This window comes from Typha angustifolia, chromosome 4, assembly GCF_048772165.1.
Source record: "Typha angustifolia cultivar Huaian chromosome 4, ASM4877216v1, whole genome shotgun sequence".
In the NCBI taxonomy this organism is placed as follows: Eukaryota; Viridiplantae; Streptophyta; class Magnoliopsida; order Poales; family Typhaceae; genus Typha; species Typha angustifolia.
The window spans coordinates 7,813,711-7,835,709 of NC_133242.1; the positions used below are offsets into that span (position 1 = coordinate 7,813,711).

The window sequence follows — 21,999 nt, forward strand, 5'->3', positions numbered from 1 at the left end:
ATTTTATTACAGTTAGTTTAAATTAAATATAGCAAATCCTCTCCATTTATTTATTCTTTTATTGTACACCTAGGAAGTATTAGTAAAGCTTCGTGTATCTCAAGCATATTAAGGTGCATGGCTTGTCATGATTTTGATTTCGGGTCGTGACAGCAAATGTTCGTAATAGTGTAGGAATAGGAAGGATCAGAACTAGAAAGAGACATGGATTGGGCATAATGGCTATTACCAACGGTAGGAGGCTGGGATGGTGAAAGCAAGTTTTGATTAGGATAAAGACAAATGCCATGGGAAACGGTAGGGTTGGGATGAGGCCCGAGAAGCCTATCAATAATCGTGTCAGAGGAAAATAGGACTGTTGGATGTGCCATTCAAGTCCCTATCACTAGTGGGGATCTGAAGAGTGTTATCCACCCCGCTCTCAGTATCTAGGTAAGGCACAAGGAGCTCCTCGACAACCTCCACTATAGGAGAGGAGTGCTCAAGACTAAAAGCATTAACTTTTGAAGAGGAAATGACGTGTGCAGGTATCAAAGCGACGTGGTCACATGGCAAGGTGTCAGGGGCCATACCTGTGGCAAACAATGGGAGAGGGGACTTGGTAATAGCCGTAAGCAAACTCGAAGAGACAAACCCATACCTCAAGGGGTCAAGATAGTTCACGGCTCGAGGCTTGTCGTTAGCCATGTGTCCCTTTCCCGCCTTTCCGTCCAATCACCTCGTTTGTTTCGCCTGTAAAGCAGTAAACACCTCTTCCACAGTAAGGTTACCATCCCCCTTACCCAAGTTTTTGGTAATCTTACCGAAGCTCACAGTAACCTTACCGTGCTCACCTACAACCATGTCCACCCTCTTGGCCACTAATGAGGGCACTTGCACCTCTAGGTCACCACCAGTTGCACTAACACTAGTGCCATCTAGGCGGCGACCCCACCTGCCCTCTTTTGAACGCAAATCCAAGGACCAAAACTTGTAGAATCAATTAAATTATTAGTGTTAGTGGAGACCAAAGATTGGGCACCCTAATTACTTACCGTCAACTCTGAAGAGAGGCCAGCAACCTTTACTTGGGCAAGTTGAACTTCTTTGGCAGCAATCATATCTGGGCACACAGTCCATCTATGATCAACTCTACCACACTAGAAGAAAACCATAGGGAGGTCTTCATAAGCAACTTCTTGTTGCAGTTGCTCTCCTAGAGGCCCAACAAGAGTTGTTTGCTTCATGGGCTATGTTAGATCAATTTCTACAAAAACCTTACGAGACCGAGCTAAGGTATACCCATCAATTTTTAAACAATGACCAAATTACAAGGCTACCTCTAATAGGAGGTCCTCAAGCCATTACGCCCTTATTAGACCTACTGGTTGAACCCACACAGAAGCCGAGAGAATTTCCTCAATGAGAAGAGAATTTGCTTAGTGAGAGGTTAGAAGTTAGGCCGCCAAGGAATCAAGTTTAGCATCATACCTCTAAAGGTCCAAGGACCCCTAGTTAACATCTTTATCATATCACCTTCAAAAGTAAATTTAAAAGTAATGTCTATCACATGAAAGGTTTTGGCTGGTTTCCACCACTAGGCAATTTCCTAAATGAGGTAAGCCAAGAGGAACAACCATCCAAGAAACTTACCAATGAGGCTAAATCACCATTCTTCGCGACTCCATGGTGCCTTGACCGAAGAGGCATCTTGTATTCTTTGTAGGACCGTGGCATAAGATGCATTGGAGCTCAACTCCCCCATGGACGACCGAGCTACCTTGAACAACCGAGGCCAAGAGGTCGGAATGATTTTTCCACCATTAAAAAAATGGTTGCCTGGAGGATCAATTCCTCGTCAGCTTGGTGCCCCATATGCCTCTTTTAGCCAGGGGCTTCTCGACAGATATAGTATTAAATCCAGTATTGGCCTTCAATGGTGTATTTACTTCTCCACCCAACTGAGGTAAGCTAGGCTCAAGTGGACCACTCATTCTCTCTTTTCCTTTAGCTTCGAAACAAGTATGACTTATTTGTTTTGCTTTTCCAATATCAATTCAAAGAATCTGCTTCCTTCCTTTCCAGCTGTTTTTAAGAGAATATTTCTATTGCACATAGTCAAGCCAATCGTCTCATACCGCAAATAGAAAGTTAGGGTTTAGGTAAAAATATCTAATAACCCAAAATTAGTTTCCAAAGCATTTTCTTCAACCCCAACTATTTGGAAGAGATCTGCGACTTCCTTCTGGAGTTAGATATTTCTCTAGAGTTAGGCTGACGGCATGATTCACTTCAAAGCTAATTTCCAACAATATTTCGATCTAACCATTGAAAGAGGATGTGCCATTCTAATAATTATTCCAACTTTTAATCTTTTGACAGCAAAACTTTATTGCAAGTAACCATGAAAAAATGCTCCAGTGTGAGAAACTCATGTTTGAGAACAAGCTGTGAGAGAACCAGTAGGCCAAGGGTTAGCAAAATAGTAAACAAATAAATATTTCTTTCAATATCGCAAACCAAATAACAGCTGGAGCTATTCATCTTACACACAACCCAAACTAACAAAACCTACTCCCACATTCTTCACTACAGAAAGAAACTACAAATATAATCACAAATGCAAGAAAACTTGTCCTCTATCTGCAATACTTGGTATAGTTTATTACAAACTGATCCAACAAACTTTACTAAAATGAAAATATCTAACCAAGAAAAAACCTTCCAGAGGATAATATTCAGTCCAGGAATTTTAGGAACCTGTCAGTCCATTCAATTGCTATATACAAATGAAGCCTTCCTGCTCAGCCAACCTGCAGGACGCAGAGCACCATTTGCATAAGAAAAGACATGTAAATATATTTTCTTAACACATGAAGTTAATATATTGTAAGGGGAAATTGTAATTAGCATTCTACATGTGAATAATATGGTTCACATCCCTCTGTTTACGATATGCCCAATTGGATCCCTGCCTTTGTTTTTAATGTTTACAAATAATCCCCTAGTAAATCAAACTAACAGCAACTAATAAAACAGAATAGAAAAGAAATTCATTACATTAAGTTAAGCAATATATTAAAAATGCAACATTCTACCTAGCCCAATTAACCTTTTATGTTGTTCCATTTTGTGTTGTCGCTACTCTCTCACCTGGCTACCCCTAGCAATTGCAGTGTCATCAAGTTGCCAGCCGTCCATAGCTCGTCGACCAACCCAACAATGTCCCAAAGTTGCCCCATCAAATATACTCTTAAGAGTGGATTATGTTTGACACATAATAGGTGCTGGGTAGTCAACTCCTTTTAGACCTGGAGGATAGTTTTGGATTGCTTTGTCAGAATGAGAGGTTCACTTTTTCTTTTCTCTCTTTTTATGGTCGGGATCTGGGGGTTTGCAATTGAGCACATCCAAAATGTGGTTTCAAAGTGTAATTTCCCTCATCATATAGATAAAATAAAATCAACAACATTATTCATCAGCAACAAATATCCTTCAAAAGTAAGAATATGCTTATTATTGTATTTGGAGAAAATAGTACAGAGCAAAAGCCTAAATCCCTAGAATGACTAAATTCATCAAATTTAATGCTTCCCACATGGTAATGTTACTTATTAAGCAGTCAGCGGAACTAGATCAATCTGTGAAGACAGTGTAGTGTTTATATTTGAGAACAATTCAGTCAGCGGGGTTGAAATTCAAGTTTGGAAAAGGCTCATAATGCAAACAACGTGAAATTGAACAATATTTAATTTTTGATGGGACAATGGGAAATGCAAAGAGAAATAAAGGGATCATGACTCAGCCCATGATAAGGGCATTTTTTGGGTCAAATTCCAATGTTTTGTCCTTCAAAACTGTATTTTTGCTATTTCAGGAAAGTATTGTATGGCTTACATAAAAGAAATGTTCTATGAGCCCATATCAAAATCTTATTTTTTGAAAGTTCTTTATCAAAGTAGGGTTTGTGATACAGCCCTAGGTTAGATATCTCTCAAAAGAACTAGAGGTTAACCAAGGGAAGGAGAAAAGTGACTCTCAGCCTAAGGCGCCTTAGTCTAGCCGGCTGGACTAGTTATGGTCGTCTAAAGCTTTGCGGTGTCTCATGCCCTTTGGGTGCGGATTTGGGCCTGCCATTGATTGGAGGATGATTTTGAGTCTTACAAAGAGTTAGCTATGGAGAAGGCTCAAGGAACTAGCTAGGAGATAGGTTAACTGGGTAAAAGCTCTGGACTGGTCGATCTGGCTTAGGTCTGGCTGGATTGGCTATTGGGCTAGCTCATGCCCTTAGAGGTGGAGCTTGAGAACGAAATTTGAAATGGAAGTGGGTTAGACTCTAGCTTGAGCTAGGGTTTGGACTGAGGAATAGGTTGAAACACATGAAAGCTCTAGACTAGGCTGACTGGCGTGCTCAAGGGTGCGGTGGGCCTTAGGGTTTGGGTGGCCCCTTGCATGTGAGAGCGTAGGGGTTGGGATGGCCAACTAGGAGTGGAGGCAGCCTTAGCTAGGGTTTCCAGGTGGTTTGGTTCAAGGTAAAGAGTGGCTAGGTGGTTCAATCAGCCGAGGGAATGGGAAGGCACTGGTGATAGCTGGTAGGTGGCTGCGGCTAGGAGATGGAGCAGCAGTTTAGGGGCTGATAGAGGGCTTTGATTAGGACTTAGCTAAGATGTGGAGAATGGGGGTTGGATGCTAGCTGAGACTGAAAGTGGAGATGGCATGGCTCAACAGGAAGGTGGAGGTGGCGGCGCAGATCGGCAATTGTGGCTGCGACTGGATTATTGCTGCTTAGGCTAAGGATAGAGTCTCGACCAAGGTGGTGGCTGGTCGAAGAGCATGACGGTGCCGAATGTGGTGGTAGTGGTTGCTCAGCAAGGAGATGGTGACAGTGGATGCGGTGGCACAGCTAAAGCCATCAATTATATTTGGTCTGTGGTAGCCGTGGTAGAGATGAAAGTTGTTTGAGGTAGGACTATTGGAGCAAAGAGAGATGAAAGGAGATAATTTATTGGTGGAGGGAGAAGCTGGATCCAAATCAATTCATGCATGGCGCAACTAGGGCTTTGACTAAGCCAACTAACTGACTTGACTTAACTTGACTAGCCAACTCAACTATGAACCAACTAAAGCAACTCATTAATCGGTTCAGATTGAACCGTGTATGGACTCAAACTAATTAATTGAACAAATAACCGAACTAAATATAATAAGCAAAGGACTCATCTTGAACTTGACGGCTTCGGACTTGAACTTGAACTCAACTCGAATAGTAATATTTTGTAAACTATAAATAGTCTTATATTTTTTGTAATACTACTTAAAATAGTTTTGTATTTCCGTCGGCATTTAGATTGCACATTACGTTTTGAGATTTCTCCTTAAAATCTCCAACTTGTATTTTCTAGAATCAATGAATTGCTTTGATCCAGTTTTTGTCTAGGTCTCTAGTAATCACAAAGAGCAACATACTTACTCCAATTTATATTCCATACAGGACAGGAAAATATAGAGGGACAAAATTCACACACTAGAAAAAAAAAACAAAAATAGAGATGAGTATTAATTCAGCAGTAAAAACAGCACAACAACCAAAATGAAGAGATAAGATGGAAAACAGAAAGAAAAATAATTTTCAGAACTAAAATCTGGTTAAAAGAACCCGTAAGGCCATAAACAGCCAGGAAGTCTCTGTTCCATAACCTAGGTCTATTCAGGATCTTTATTGTGAATTAACCAAGTTAACCATTATGCCATCAACTTTTTCTTTATCCAAGATGATCCAAATAAGTTCTAATTCGACCCAAATTTCCTTAAATCAAACTGAAACTAAAGTACAGTATAAAACATGAAATTATTGGGTAGGAATGTATAGCTTTGATATCAAATTGACTAATTTTGGACTCCATAAACCAAATTCAAATCAAACACAACAGTAAATAGGAAAAACAAATCTAAACACATTTGCACTCAATCAAATTTATGCTGAATTAACTCAATTGGCATCTCTCATGGATTAATAAAGATCAAACAAAAATTTGGCCACAATTCCTTTTTCTCCATCGTATGCAGTTATAGATGCTATCATTCTGTTTTCTGATTAATTGACATATGTAGTGAAGATTAACAAGAAAAAGAAAATGAAATCCTCATCATTAAGTAAGATAAGATGTGCAAGTTTAGGGAAACCAGCAGTCTCTACGCTCCTTATTATGTAGCAAAAACTAATAAGTTTATTGATTTCTAGAGGAAATAGTTGATAGGGCTACGAAACGATTCCTTCAAGATCTGGATTTATTACAAGAAGCAGTCCGCGCAACCGAGGGAAAATATTCATCAAATATTCTTCCGTAGTCAGAAAATTACGAAACCAAGTGGGATCGATCCGTAACTCTCTGATCTACATTTGTTGCATTTACACCCTTCACAGATTCGAACTGCAACTGGGATGAAAACACAATATAGTGCGGATGGTAGTGGTGGTGACAAGTGGAGTGGATGATAGAGTGGATGATAAAGTAGATGCTAGAGTGGATGATAGAGTTATGGATGATAATGGAGATGAAAGTGGATGGTTGATGTAGTTTAAGGGATAAAGACGAAGGGGAAGAAATGGTCAAGATCCTAAGGAAGAGAAAAGACTCGACAAACGAGAGATTAAAAATTAGGAGAGACCTTACCAACGGTAGAGGTGGTTGGTTGGTGAAGAGGGAAGATGGAGATTAGGGTAGAGAGACTAGAGAGAGGATAGAGGCAAAAAACCAATATTCATTAAGCATAATGATTTTAGCTGCCATCCACACCTTTATAGAGGCTAGCCAATAAGCCAAAATAACAATTATTAACCCTAATTCTAGTGGACTCTCACTAATTGTGTGTGAACGTGCTCAACTGCGTTCGAACGAACAAAAGGCGTTTTTTGTCGAACCTGATGCAGACGTTCAAACGCGCTTGACCGCGTTCAAACGCATATTTCGCGTTCTCTATTTTTGCGAACCTAATGCAGGCGTTCACAAAGGCGTTCTAACGCGACCTACAGAAAATTTATTTTAATAAAAATAAATAACTAATGCAATAAGAAGAGACCCTAACAAGGCATATCAACAGTAGCATGCAATTTGTAGAATATCATAAGATATTCATGCACATCAAAATGCTCTTAAAGTCTTATTACAGGAAGTTACCTTAGAAGCAGTCCCAATCAAAGCTATTCAATCGCTAGTAAAATCTTCATAACTGACACCTTCAGATATGGTGCCTAGCCTTCTATTTTCTTCCTCTGAGGAACAAAGCAAGATATTATCAACTTAAACGACATAATTCCAGGCAGAAGATGGAGCAAGAGGAAGGAAAAATCTCACCTTTACATTCTTCCTCAGGAGAATCTAAGAAGTTGTTTCCTTCGGGATGGAGGAAAGGAGATCTACCATAATTCTCTAAAATATCTTAAAACAAACACATAAAATAGTATCATCCATATGCTTAATAAGTGGGTAAATGTGGAGATCAGCATATATAAACATGAAGAATTTGGAAGCTACCAGCACTTTGAGTGAAGTCCTCTGTCAAATCTGAGAAACTAAAATTTCGAGGAATCTGACTCAGGAAACCAAATGATGATGTATCAATGTCCAATAGAGGATCATTCAGTGGTTGCCCAGTCAATTCTGAGCTACTAAAGGATCCAGCAGATGCATCTCCAATTGAGGGGCGTGCTTCTAGGAAAGTGTTATCAGTACAAAATGGAAAATCCGAATTACTTGAATAGCTAGATTCTGTCTTTATTGCTGTCCCATTCACTTCATTGAACCTTCCTATGGATGAGTTTTGTGTTGATAACATGCTTGCTGAAGGATCGAAACTACCAGCAAGACTAGGAACATCTTTCCCTGCCAGGACAAATTGTTGTCCAGATGGCAGACCATTTATTATACCACTGGAAGAAACTCCATTGCACAGCATGCCATCACTCCTTGCTGATGTGGATGCATGTTCTGACAAATAGCATGCACTTTGATGCACTGATAACAAGTAGTAGATATGACATTTAATCTCTTGCAACAACAAATCATACAAAAATGAAATATCATCAACATATAAGTATTCTAGGTTGATCGGTACTGCTGTGATTAAGAAACTATCACAGTGATGTAGGTTGGTTACAGACAGAGTCCAACAGAGCAAGTGCATTGACAGGAAGGATAATTTTATAGTCACAGAATTCCAGTACATAGTTTACAACAGAGATGCAATGATGTACTTGATAAAAAAGAAGCATTAGTCCTTGCATAAAACAATCATTTACTCAAGATTAAGCTTACTCATCAAATCTTTTGTGGGCCAACAAACTATTAGTTTTGGAAGATCTTGTTATGTATATAAGTATCAACTTGGACAGATAAAGGCACTAGTTTCAAAATATATGTTGAAAAAGAAGAGGTAAAAATGATTATCAGAACTATTTTTTTAATTATACAAAATTCTAAAATTATTTTAAAATGCAGAAAATCCAAAAAAGTTTAAAAGAATAGGAAAATAAAAATGACTCACAGGAAAAATCTCTCTCTCTCTTATATATATATATATATATATATATATATATATATATATATATATATATATATGCTTCTACAGCATAACTACCTGCAGAATAGAGAGGAAGAAAGAGAGGGAGAGTGAAAAGGAGAGGCACTAACAGAGAGAAAGAGAGAGAGAGAGAGAGAGATGAAGGTGGGTGGAGAGGGACATGGGGACATTGATGTTCCCGGTTTAGATTTGGGTCAGATCCAAATAGGATCCGACACATTTAAATTACTCATATCGGGTTGCTTCGGCCCATCCAGCTGAAACCTTCGAAATGGGATGGTTGATCCCGATTCCTTTAGACCAATCCACTATTAGGATCGGCCAAAACTCCATTCCATGCCCCAAATATGAGCATAAATGGGGCGTACTTTTCATGAATATTAGGTGAAAAGATATAGTCTAGCTGGATAGAACAAAAGATATAACATGCCAAAAGTTTTAAGAGAACCAATTTTACTTTCTCTTATCAGATACTCCAATCTTGATAAAGATAAGAAAATACAAAATAGTAAAAACAACATCTAAAATGACAAAAGTAGCAGAAGAGGCAAATCAATTCATACATGCAGAAGAGTCGGAGCCATTGGATAGAGGGATAGAAGGAATTGCAGAAGGATGTTCTTTACTCATGAGGCGATACTGATCCTCGAGAAGTTTGTTAAAGACCATTATTTGATTCTTGAGCATCAATCTAACATAATATGCCTTAAAAAACTCGCGATTCTCTTCTTCAAGCTTTTGCCAAACTGGGAAAATAAGCAAAATGGGCATAGTTATTACACATTCATAAAGCTATTAGGTAGTGTTTCCAGTATAGAAAGTGTCAGTTCATAAAACCCAGAAAAGAACAAAGTTATCTATTGCAGAAAGAAACAGCCATTTCCACATACTATCAGAAAAATTAAACCAGATACATATCATGTTATCTTCATTTTGGAGTCTATGTTACATATTAAATGCAACAAATATATGAGTTAGTGGAATCGATCAATAGATGTCATCATTCAGATGAAAGTTAACCAAAAACAAAAATCCCATGTTTTGGCAATACATAGATCAGTTTTGAATTTCTAATCAACCATAGACTTCAACTGAAAATTAGCCAAAAACAAATAGGTTGGAGCAGTTGCAGCCAGGAATTCATTTAAGCTCCAGAAGTATTTAAACCACTGATGGCACTATCTGAGTTGGCAACCCACAATTCACATATTGTTGCATAATACCAACATGGGATTCAACACGCCAATGATGATGTTCCATTTTCAACATAAATGTGATGGTGGGCTTTTTGCTATAAAATGCAATGTTTATTCCAATGATGGCAATGCTGGTCGGCAAGCCCAATGCCGGTGGCATGGCACCCGGCATGGCAAGTGCTAGTGACAACCATCGTGCCAAACTATGCTAATCCGCATGGGTCATGTGAGGTTCAAAACAGATTTTTATTGATCCGAAACGGATTTTATTAATTTGAAACGGATCCATTAGAGTGGTAATCTAAAAAAATTCTACAGGGCTTTTTTAATCATGTGACAAACATGATACATCACATAGAGCCATCTTTTGACTTTTCCCTATTTCAATCATATTATGGAGTATCCAATCATATTATGGAGTAACCAATCATATTTTGGAGTGTTCAATTATTAATATTAGTTTTAATGAATATATACAATCATATTATATGTATATTAATGTTTCAATTTTATTATTGCTATATCTTTAACAATCATTTATAAATATAATCCAAAAATAAAAGACTCTAATTTTTACCTTAATACATATATTCAAACCAAAAACCTAATATTGGCATGCTGAAGAATCAAAACATCTTTAAATACTATAAAAGAGCATGCCGGTCGACACGTCCTATGCCGACTGGCATGGCTATCATTGATTTTTCTATCTTATATGAAAATAAAAGAAATTTTCCAACTTCATTCAAATTTTAGTTTCACATGTTAATATATTAATAATTGTAGTTCGTAAATTTTGAAAAAAAAAATAAAGCTCAATCTAGAAACATTAAATAATGCTTAGATTCTTCTCTATAATGCTTGCACGCTAACTAGTTTTGTTAAGATTCCACTTAAATGCTTACTATAATGTATTAATGTATATCTAGTAACTGGTAAGTTATTAGGAATTTTGGAATAACCTAAAACATCAACTCAGTTGATACTTAAGATTGAAATCCCCTAATCCTTTGCACTGCATATGTATTACACACTTCATAATTTTAAGTCGAAACCTTTGTGCATAAATTAGTAGCTTTTTGCTATTTTTTATTATTAAGTAAATAATCATCTACGTATCTTACAAAGGTGGGGATTGTATTGTTGTAATTGAAATTGAAGTGCAATGAATTGATCCATGTGTGATTGTATCGTGGTCTTTTGTTTCACTCTACGTTAAGGGAGGTTTTTCCATGTTAGAAAAATCTTTGGCCTCGGTTTTTTGTTTGCTTTCCATATCTAGAGGACTTAATTAGATTAACGACTCTCCCCCACAAACAGAATTTCAATTGGTGTTAGAGTAAATCCTTCTCATTTTAGAGAGATCACATAGATATGAATTTCCAAAGCTTTCTCACATTCATACACAATCATGTGTTTTGAGGTAGCATAAGTTTTATTGAAGAAAGTATTTCATTAACCGGTGATCGCAAAATTTTGAAGTTTTCTGATTGTCTAAGCAAAAGAAAATTAGCTTCAAATTTACAAATGCATATTGATATCATGAGAAACCTAGACAAAATTATTGTCAACCCTAAAAATGACAAGGTTTTGAAATCTACTTGGGATAATTCAAATTATACTGATAAAGAATTCGAGTCTGAATAGGATAAATATATTGTCTTTATTGCTTCTTTTTATCTGATAATGGATCTTGTGAGATGTATTATACAAATAAGTAGGTCGAAAGCAAGAATGATGATATAGATGTCCAAACCACCTACAATGCTTTGTTTGAAAATACTTACAAATTTATGAATGCAAACTTGATTCTTGTAGGAAAATATGAAAACTTTGGAAACTGAAAAGGATGAGATGATGGAGCAACTTAAGAAAAAGAAGAGATTCAAAAGGATTTGAACAATCCTGTATCTCTCTCATGATTTAACTTCCAAAGAATTTCCTTATTTGATAAACTTAACTTGTCGGAAGTCCATGTGTATGAACAATGAACTAAGAAACACCTTTCTGAGAAAGTAAAGGAATCCGCATTAGAACAACAATTAAAAGCTAATCAAGCTCTTGAAAAATCTATACAGGGCCAATAAAGCTCGATGAGCATTTTGAAGCTTGGGAATGGAGGAAAGATTGCGATATCAAAACGGAACAACTACTTCCAATTCTTTGATGAGGAAACAATGTTCCAAGTGGCGGACAAAATTACATGAGCAAAAAAGGAGGAGAAAATGAAGAAAGGGCTGGGCTACAACGATGAATCATCTACACGTGCACCTTCTTCATCAAAAAAACAATGTAATGTACCTTTGACCCCTTCCTCTATAAATGTGACATATAACATAGATGCTTCTTGTATGAAAAATAATTTACTTTGCCTAAGCATATTTATATGGAGAAGCATGATGTGAGCTATTACACACTTAGGAATGAATTGAAAAGAAAAATATTATATTCCCACTTGTCACAGATGTATTATCAAGGGTTATGTCAAGTCTAAATACTTTATTCAACTTGGCAAGTCCTTGAATCGTAATATGTTTGATGCATCTAGGCACTTCAATTACTTCTTGCAAAACAAATTGTATGAATTGGATTATATGTATGATTTCTGTGATGATGTGTATACTACTTATGCTATGTCTCAAAAATGTGAGAGTAGAAAAAAGAAAATGAAAGCCTAAGACTAGTAAGAGTTTTGATAGAAGCATATCTACAAGTCCTAGATTAGTAATTCATCAAAATCCCGGTTGAATGATGTGAAATTGAAGGTGAGGAATTTCGGTGAGGAAAAATGACCTCACAACACAACTTCAGGATAGTTACCTGAGTGATCCACTATCGCATTATTTCAGGTAGGGAAAGCTTCTTTAGAAAAACTTAACCCTAGTCTTGCGTTTGCAGTCAGATTTTCTTGTCAAATCATTTTGCCTTGTTAAATTTCCTTGACACATTGTATCGTCTTGTCAAATTTAATTGATATGTTATGATTTGGGCAGATTTTATTGTCATATCTTTTAGCCTTCCCAATATCATTGATATATCTTGTTGACACATTATCATATGACCTTGATGATTTTATTGATCTATTGTACAATTTTGACAGATTTTTGTAACATAGTTGTGATTTAGTTTCCATTGACTTATCGTATTGTTTTAATGGATTCTACACACTTATCTTAAAACTTTTTGACATTTTCTTTACGAGTTACTTGATTGACTTTTATAGCCTAGTTGCGATTTTTGTGTAGATTTTGGCCTTTGCTTTTGTTTTGATTGTATGTTTTTTCTATCATTGATTTCTTTGACATTTATTTTCATCGGATTTTTTTTTTTTGGTGTTTTATCAGTTTTGAGTAGATTTTATTGTGTTTCTGTTTCTTGATTATATCAAAAATACTAAAAATAGATTGAATTTGTGAACGGTGGGATAGCTATTTGCATTTTGGTGTCACATTACATAAATCCTTAATTGATCATAATGCTTCTCACGAATAAGTACTACATTATTTTCATGGAGAAAGTGATCACGCTTTGGCTTTGCATTTAGATTTAAAGTACATGCTTTAGGTAGCATGTATGCTAAATCTATATTTCATTTAAGTGATCCCCTATGTTTAGTAGGTTGCATAAATCACATTAAAAAGTGTCTATATGATTTTATAGCCTTGTTGCACTTCATGTCAATGTCTATCATTCGAAAGTGCATTTGAAAGAACTGCCTTAGTGGGACAGGAATGAAAGCTGCCTTGGCATGAGCATTCAAGAAAATTTTCTCATTATATGATTCTAGGAAAAAAAATTGAAATGAAAAAAAAGAAAAGGAAAGAAAATTTATTCAAGAAAATTTAATTGAAACAACTACCTTACCTCATGAGTGTGAAAGCCACCATTGATATCTAAAAATCTTCATGCATGTGTCAAAGGTTGACTTGGCTTCTAGTTTTGATCATGCGTCAGCCTACATCAATCACCTAATACATGATTTGGAACCTTTCATGAAATTGGAACTAAGTGTCATGCATCTTAGCATAAGCACTAGATTTCTAAGTGCATGTCATATTCTATCACTCTAGCCTAGGTCTATTATGTTTTGGTCAGTTTGGAACCTATGTGGTTGATTTCATATGTAAGCATGATAATCTCAAACCGAATATTTTTGACATAACTTGATATTTGGATCAATGTTTTGAAAGGCGGCCGCGGATGACGGGCGGTCACCCCACCGCCTAGCGCCTAGGTCTATTATGTTTTGGATTGTTGAGATGTTTGGTTCTAATCGACAATCGCTAGTATTTTATGTTTCCTGAAGTCAATTGGACTATACAAAAATTTAATTTATCATATTTAGATTAGAATTTAAAATATTTAAAAACACAATTTTTGCTAATTTTTACCATCGATACCCGAGCCATGCCACCGTCGACACAACATGCCCTTAGTATGCCCCTGCGTGCCATTGGGGCACCTTTAACATATTCTTAATAAAACTTTAAAGATTTTTAGAAATAGTTTTAGGTCTTCACAAATCAATCTTTGAGTTTTGACTTAAATATATATATTAAAACCTACATTATAGTTTTTAATCTTTAGATTAATTCTGTAAGTGACTTATTTTATTAAAGATATAGCAATAGTCAAATTTAAAGATTATTCAACACATTATATGATTGGATACATTCATTAAAACTAATATTAATGATTGAATATTTTATAATATGATTGAATATTTTATAATATGATTGAATATTTCATAATGTAATTGCACACAAAATAATATTAGACGCATAATATTAATTGATAATAGTTTAATAATTAAAATTAATATCTAGTTGAACATAAAATGACAAGGATGATTAAAAACTTCATTTGCCGATAAAAAAATAATACGAAAATGTTGCGTTAAATACTATCGATAATTTTTAAAACTTATCCACTGATAATATTGCTCATTATAACGTCTCACATAATCTCCGTAAAAATATAAATTTTATAATTCTTCTATGATATAATAGGGATATTATAATTGCTATAGACACATCATAAGCATATACAGATTGTGGATATGAAGTATAATAAAGGTGTGGTGGCTCTGGTGGATGTGATTGACATGATGATAACAATAATAAAACTCATGTCATTCTATGAGCGCACCTTTTTGATGCCTTTCTTGATGTCTTGTTATCTATAAACTCATGTCATTTCCTCATGTGACTAATCATGTTGAGTTTGATATGTTCCCTTTTCTTTTTTCTGCCTCTAATAAATTCTTCTTCGTGGTAGCTAGATAAATAAAACCATCATTCTAATAGGAATATATATAATAAGAAAATGACTAAAACTAATTGATAATGATTGATGGAAATAGAAAAAAGTTCAAAATAATGGGCTTCATATGACATATCATGTTTAATAAGAAAATGACTAAATTTGATTGATGATAATTGATGAAAGTATGAAAAAGTTAAAAAAAAAAATAGGCTCCGCGTCGGCATAAGTTGGCACGCATCGCTAGCACCCCTATTAGATCAGCATAGCTTGGCATAGGGGTGTACCACTAGCACACCCTGTACTAGGTGTCGTGTCACCATTGGCACAAAAAGTGCCAAGTGGCATGGCCATCATTGATTTTTACTACCATTCATCAAATGGGAACTATGCGTTCAAATGATCTAATTGCTCTTGGTTGCTGACTACTAATTTATTTAGGGCAATTCTAATTCTGAGTTCAACAGCTTACTAGATATTTCTTACAATCATTTTATAACCATTTTCTGCTTACTACTATGAATTCATAGTTTTATGTTGAATCTTTCACTTTAGATCCGAACCTTTGAATAGTTCAAGCAACCTTTATTGCATTCTTTTTAAGGGACTTTCTCATTTTGCCTCGGTGTTTCATGGTTATCTTGTTACCCCTCAATTTGTGATAAAGGGGCAAAGAAACGATATTGATTGTTTTGCTTAAATATTTCTTTCATAGTTTGACGATATTTTAGCAATTATGGTATTACAAATACATCTATTTAACTTGCATGGGCTTTCATATATACATATATATAGATGTACATATATATTTGATGTCTTTTGAAATTACATGTCATATACATTTATTTAATCTATTATGTCTATCTAGTTACTTACATACTAAATGGCTTATTTGTTGGCCATTATTGTGGTTGGACTTGTATGCATATATGTTGAGACTTGAAATTGAACTTTTTGAAATTGCACTATGAATTGTTTCCAAATCAATTTGAGGACGTAGAGGGAGTATTGTCTGAAGTGCCACTGCTAGTTATGTATAATTTGACTATGTGTATGCATGCGATTCTTGACTTTATATTGTTTGACTATGCTATGCTTTTGGGATTGATCTTGACTTTGACTTGAACTGAAACATTGAGAATATTGTTTTGAAACTTAACTTGTAGGTTTTGGAGCTTATTGAATATATTGGATTGAAATTTTGAAGCTTATTGAAAATCATATTATTTTGGAACTTATTGAAAACCAAGGCAATCGTTTTTGGAGCATATTGAACATTATTTCGTGTATGTTTCGATAGTTATTGGGTAAAACCAATTTGAGAATCAGATTTTAATTTTTTTTTTAAATTGATTTTTAACTTCACACACGTGTGTCACAGATCTCTAATGTTCATTCTCTTTGGAGGATCTTATATTTTCATAGATAAGGAACATGTTTCAGATTCAGACAGCTGTTTTCCTTTGGTGAACTTTCTAGTCAGAACCATAGATGGTACTCCTCATCTATAAAGGATTCCGGTAGGGCTCTCAACTCATTAGGATCCCTCAAGACAAAGAGTGAGCTTTCTGGGAGAGTTCTATTTACCGAGTGCTTGTCTACTTCCGCATAGATCTTGAAAAACTTCACAGGAGTTACATTGACCACTATCAGCATTCAACTTTCAACATCTTGACTTGGTGAAACATGGGCAATCCAAGTCGGACAAGATCAACCGGAGTTGATCTAGTTGCAAGGGAGCAGTTCATCATGGGTTTCTAGCAAGCCAGTTGTTCAATCAACTAGCCATGAGGGTCTACCCGTGGGGATTGTAAGTTTTCACAATCAGAGTGCAATAGATTAATATGTGTGATTGGATCCGTAGTTTCTTTTTCCTCTCTATGTTGAGAGAGATTTTTCCACCTTAAAAAATCTTTGACCTTGGTTTTTTGTTTGCTTTCCATATCTAGGGAACCTAATTAGATTAATCTCCCCCATCCATGGAATTTCATATTAGGTTTAGTTTTGTGTTTGCTTCGTGTTTGGTTCAGTTTATGCATAGATTAAGTTAAGTTGATATTAGAGCAATGATGCCCTACACCATTTCAGTATCAGAGAATATGGCCCTACATCACATTAGGTATCATGCCTCTGGTTAGCCATCATGGTCCATCAAAATGACCAATCCAAAGCAAAGGCATCCCATATGAATAATGTGCATCAGCTTCATTCTTCTGATATAGAATTTTTGGGAGATTTAGAAACAAATGATATCATTGATTAGCTTATTAGGGATCTAGAAACTATTGCCTTTCCAGATAAAAGTGTAATGAAGTTAAGTAGAATTTCAGAGAGGTTAGATTAACTGGCGAAGCAGGACAAGTGGAAGTTAGAAGTTTCAACTACTTCATCCTCTACGAGATCCAAAATTGATGGACGTGGATGTTCAACAAAGTCAAGGAGAAATACTTGTTGCCATATTAGAAATTGAAGATCAATGATTAGACAAATATTGCATGAATTGACAAAGTTACTCTCAAATTGATGAACAGCATAAACCTAAAGATTTTAGACCTGTAAGAAAAGGACTTCAACAAGGAAACTCCAAAACTTATCTTTGTAAGGACAGTAAGAATTGTGAAGATCCTTCAGTGAAGAAGACTATCTTCTAGACTCTGAAAGGGTTATTCAATACTAAGATGCTAAAAAGAAATCAATGACCACATTAAGGACATGTCAAAGAGCCAAAAGAAGCATTCCTATCAAAATGGTGACTGCTGATCCAATGCTAGAAGGGCCCATCAAAGATCTTTCAGTGAATGCCAAGTTAATAATATGATGGATATCAAATTTGAAAGGTTCATACCCTAGATAGAGACATGGAGACTATACTCACAGAACCAAAAAGTATCAAGTCATATGAACTTACGCACTTCTTTTTATGTATATCGATATCTAATTCTATGTGTAATATCATCAATCTCCTATTCCTTCTAAACTAGAGATCAATACTCCATCTTAGGTCTTCTCGTTCATCAAGAATGATGCTATCTTGATGTCTTGATTTATTAAAGTTACATTTCATATACTTAATGTTAGATCTACTTATTCTACACATTTCAGATTCTAATACTCTTTTCCGCACTTCTAGCTTAGCACTTCTAGCTTAAGGTTGAACTCTACCATAGAATTATCTGTTTGAAAGATATCATCGATAAAAAATCCACCAAAGTAGCTCATCTTATTTATTTAACTTGTCTCCCCCTTAATTACCTAATGTTAGCCATAACATAGTCATTCATATTCTCTAGATGCATCAAGTATCAAGGATACCAAATGGCAATTGTTTGACACCATCTCTTACATGGCACCAATAACTTCTCGAGCAGTTTGTCATGATACATGAAGAGCGAATGATGACTTAGTACTTAGTTACTTACTAGTTCTTAGGAAAATATAAACAAAGTAAGGTCCTACCACATTACATTTCAGACTTCAAAAATCATGGGAGACTGGAAGTAGCAAGAGACAGTTTCACAGGGTGGCATCCATAAATAATATAGAACAGAAATTTATTTCATTAAATATATGTGCCTATCAGCCCAATGCTAAACTAATAGTCAAATCAAGTAGTGGTACAACTATGATTCTTTGAATCTTAATTTTTCAGTATAATAACTAACCCCAACACATCCTCATGCATAAAAGAAATATGTAAAGAACTCTTTATTTGCAATTGTTCAAGAAAAAGAAATGTCTAACTGACTGGAAAATGCATCTCATAATGCTGTCAAACAGGCATGAATTCAATATATGGTACACTGTTCAAAAGAGTATAATAGGCCTACTTGTCTTATAGTAAACTCTCCATTTATTAACTTACGCAAAGAATGTGTACATTACACAGTCCAAAAGGTACATTCTTATTACTTGGTACATCAATAAATGATGTCCCCGGGTCGGATCCGGGTCAGATCCATAACTAAAACCGGCCGATCCTGGTGATTGGGATCGGCCGTGCATCTGGATTGGGTCGGCCAATCCGACGAACCTTGGTTTGATGCATGCCAAGTTAAAATTATCACTAAATATTTGCTGAATTATTTAATTTGCTAAAATTATGATTAAAGATTTGCTGAATTATTTAATTTGCTGAAATTAAAATTACATATCTGCTGAATTATTTAATTTGCCGAAATTGAGATTAAATATTTGCTGAATTATTTAATTTGCTGAAATTGAGATAAAATAGTTGCTGAAATTGAAATTAAATATCTGCTGAATTTTTAATTTACTAAAATTGAGATTAAATATTTGCTAAATTATTTAATTTTTTAAAATTGAGACTAAATAGTTGCTGAAATTAAAATTAAGTATCTGCTGAATTATTTAATTTGCCGAAATTAAGATTAAATATTTGTTGAAATTGAAAATAAATATCTACTGAATTTTTAATTTGCTGAAATTGAAACTAAATATTTGCTAAAATTGAAATTAAATATCTACTGAATTATTTAGTTTGCTAAACTTGAGATTAAATATTTGATAAATTATTTAATTTGCTGAAATTGAGAGTAAATATTTGCTGAATTATATTTTTAATTTGATCTCTGTTTAGGTGTTTACATTAAAATTAAAATGACTCCAAAAGAAAAATCACAAGATACAGACATTGGCCAGCAACATTGCGTTGCTCTTAGCCAAGACAAAAAGCTTGTCAAATATAACTGATGTGGAAAGAAAATGAGTGACGATGTCAACTGATTAAAAAGACATTTGGCTGGAAGACAAAAAAAATGTGACGGCTTACACTCAAGTTAGTTTGGAAGTCAAAAGAGAAATGTTAGCTCATCCAATAAACAAAAAGAAGGATAAACAAGCTGGGCAAATAAGAGAGTCAATGATTCGCCAAGAATTAATGCATGACCATAAAAACATTGATGATGATAGCAGTAAGCAAAGTGGAGAGGATGAAGAGATAAGACAAATAAGGAAGGCAATGAAAGAAAGCAGAATTACACAAAGAAAGGAGGAGATGAAAAGAAATAATGGTGGACCTGATGGTAGCTTTCAAAGATCTAGGTCAATTCATATGTAGGGAGAAAAAAAATATAGGGAGACAATAGTTCTAGTACTCTTGATGTTAATGGGTTTTATAGCAGAGTCTCAAAATATTAGACCAATGAATATATATCAAAAAGTGTGAATTATATTTTTTAGATGATGAATATGTAAAAGAAATTGGTGAAAAAAAGGGTAATCCAAGTGGTTACTGATAATGGGACAAATTATAAAGCTGCTGGACAATTACTTATGATAAAAAGACAATATTTATGTTGAACACCATATGCTGCATATTCTCTTGATCTCATGCTGGAAGATATTGTCAAAAATTCAAAAATTAATATAGTAATATGAAGGTTAAAAGTTGATAAACTTCACATATAATCATGGTTGGGTTCTTAATTTACTTATGCAAATGATTGGTAATAAAAAGATTATTAGACCTGGCCTCACCAGATTTACCACTCATTTTCTAGCATTGGAGAGCATAATGTGATATAAAGATGAGATTATACAAATATTTACATCTACAGAGTGGTTCACAAAAATTAAGAATATGAAACCTAAAGATCAAAGTCTAAGTGAAGCTTTGAAGAATATGACTCTTGAAAATATATTTTGGCATAATATTACAATTGCCACCACAATATTTGAGCCTCTTGTCAATGTATTACGATTTGTAGATAGTGATAATAAGTCTAAAAAGATTTTTTATACAAGGCAATGGACTCAGCAAAAGAGTTAATAAAAAAAGTGTAGGCAAAAATTATAGGAAATGGTGAAAATTGATCGACTCTAGGTGGAATAAACAACTACATAGAGATATACACGCTATTAATAAGCATTAATTTATTTTTTTTTTTTAAATATTTTGAAATTTGAATGCTTACAAATTTTAAATTATAAATTTCTACAGGATATATTTAGAATCCTGAATTTCAATTCTCTATAAATGTCAATAATGATACTAAAGTCTTGTCGAGAGTTCAATTAAATAATTTATTATTATTTGTTTCAAGTTTTAATATATTCAATTTCTTATAAAATGTATTCAATTATATATTTTAGATGGAGAAATATAAATTGAGAGTTAGTCAATTTAGTACTACTAAAGTTGCTGCAGCTATATCTCATAACAGTTTAGCTGAATGGTGATCCATTTATGGATGGGACGAAGCACCAAATTTGATATCAATAGCAAAGAAGATCCTAAGTCAAACTCTATCTTCATTACAGTGAAAGAAATTAGACTACATTTTTCTTGATCTACACCAAAACACGTAATCGATTGATAATAGAGAGATTAGAGAAATTAGTGTTTTGCCATTATAATGAGATTGAGAGAGAAAAATTTAAGAAAACCCCCTAACTCTATGGATAAGAGAAGTAGAAAATAGATTATTAGATGATAGACATAACATATGGTTAGATGAGACATTAAGAGAGACCACGACTAGAACAATTACTAGTATAAGTCGTTCGGTAGCAAGATATAGTATAGCTACTAGTGCCAGCGATAATCCTAATGATCCTAATGATATACCTAGTGGTTAGATTGTCCCTTCCATATTTACTGAGGGAAATCAAAAAGGCATAGGGATTGAATACAGAAAAACTGAGGATGTATATACATATCAGCGACATCATTATTAGGATGCTGCTTCCTATAACTATGGTTCATCAAGTATTCATCATTTCAAACTATCACATAATCCATATGCTGATTATTATTCTCCTTAGTATTCTCAAACAGAAGATCCACATATTGATTATTATCCACCTCAAAGACAATAAAATCCATTTGATATGAATAATATGATGCAATCACTCTTTGGAGTACTAGGCCCTAGACACCATTATTTACAGACTTATGGTGATTATGATAAAGACGACCACAGGGATATACGAGAGCCAGCTTGGTATTTATCGAAATTTTGAC

General features: G+C 34.7%; 1 protein-coding gene across 3 annotated transcripts in view; it reads right to left on the reverse strand.

Moving 5' to 3' along the window:
* Window positions 1-2,453: 2,453 nt before the first annotated feature.
* Window positions 2,454-21,999, reverse strand: part of LOC140759280 (uncharacterized) — a 28,324-nt gene continuing 8,778 nt past the window's right edge. The window contains exons 5-10 of one of the 3 annotated variants that reach the window (XR_012104214.1): window positions 9,123-9,305; window positions 7,515-7,994; window positions 7,335-7,418; window positions 7,158-7,252; window positions 3,133-3,290; window positions 2,454-2,792 (exon numbers count right to left, since the gene is read on the reverse strand). Coding sequence is in view for 2 of the 3 variants with exons in the window: in XM_073095793.1 (XP_072951894.1) it covers window positions 7,185-7,252; window positions 7,335-7,418; window positions 7,515-7,994; window positions 9,123-9,305 (815 nt within the window). In the remaining variant the exon portion in view is untranslated. The remainder of the gene's footprint in view (window positions 2,793-3,132; window positions 3,291-7,157; window positions 7,253-7,334; window positions 7,419-7,514; window positions 7,995-9,122; window positions 9,306-21,999) is intronic. The other 2 variants (XM_073095793.1, XM_073095794.1) reach the window with 2 other exon arrangements.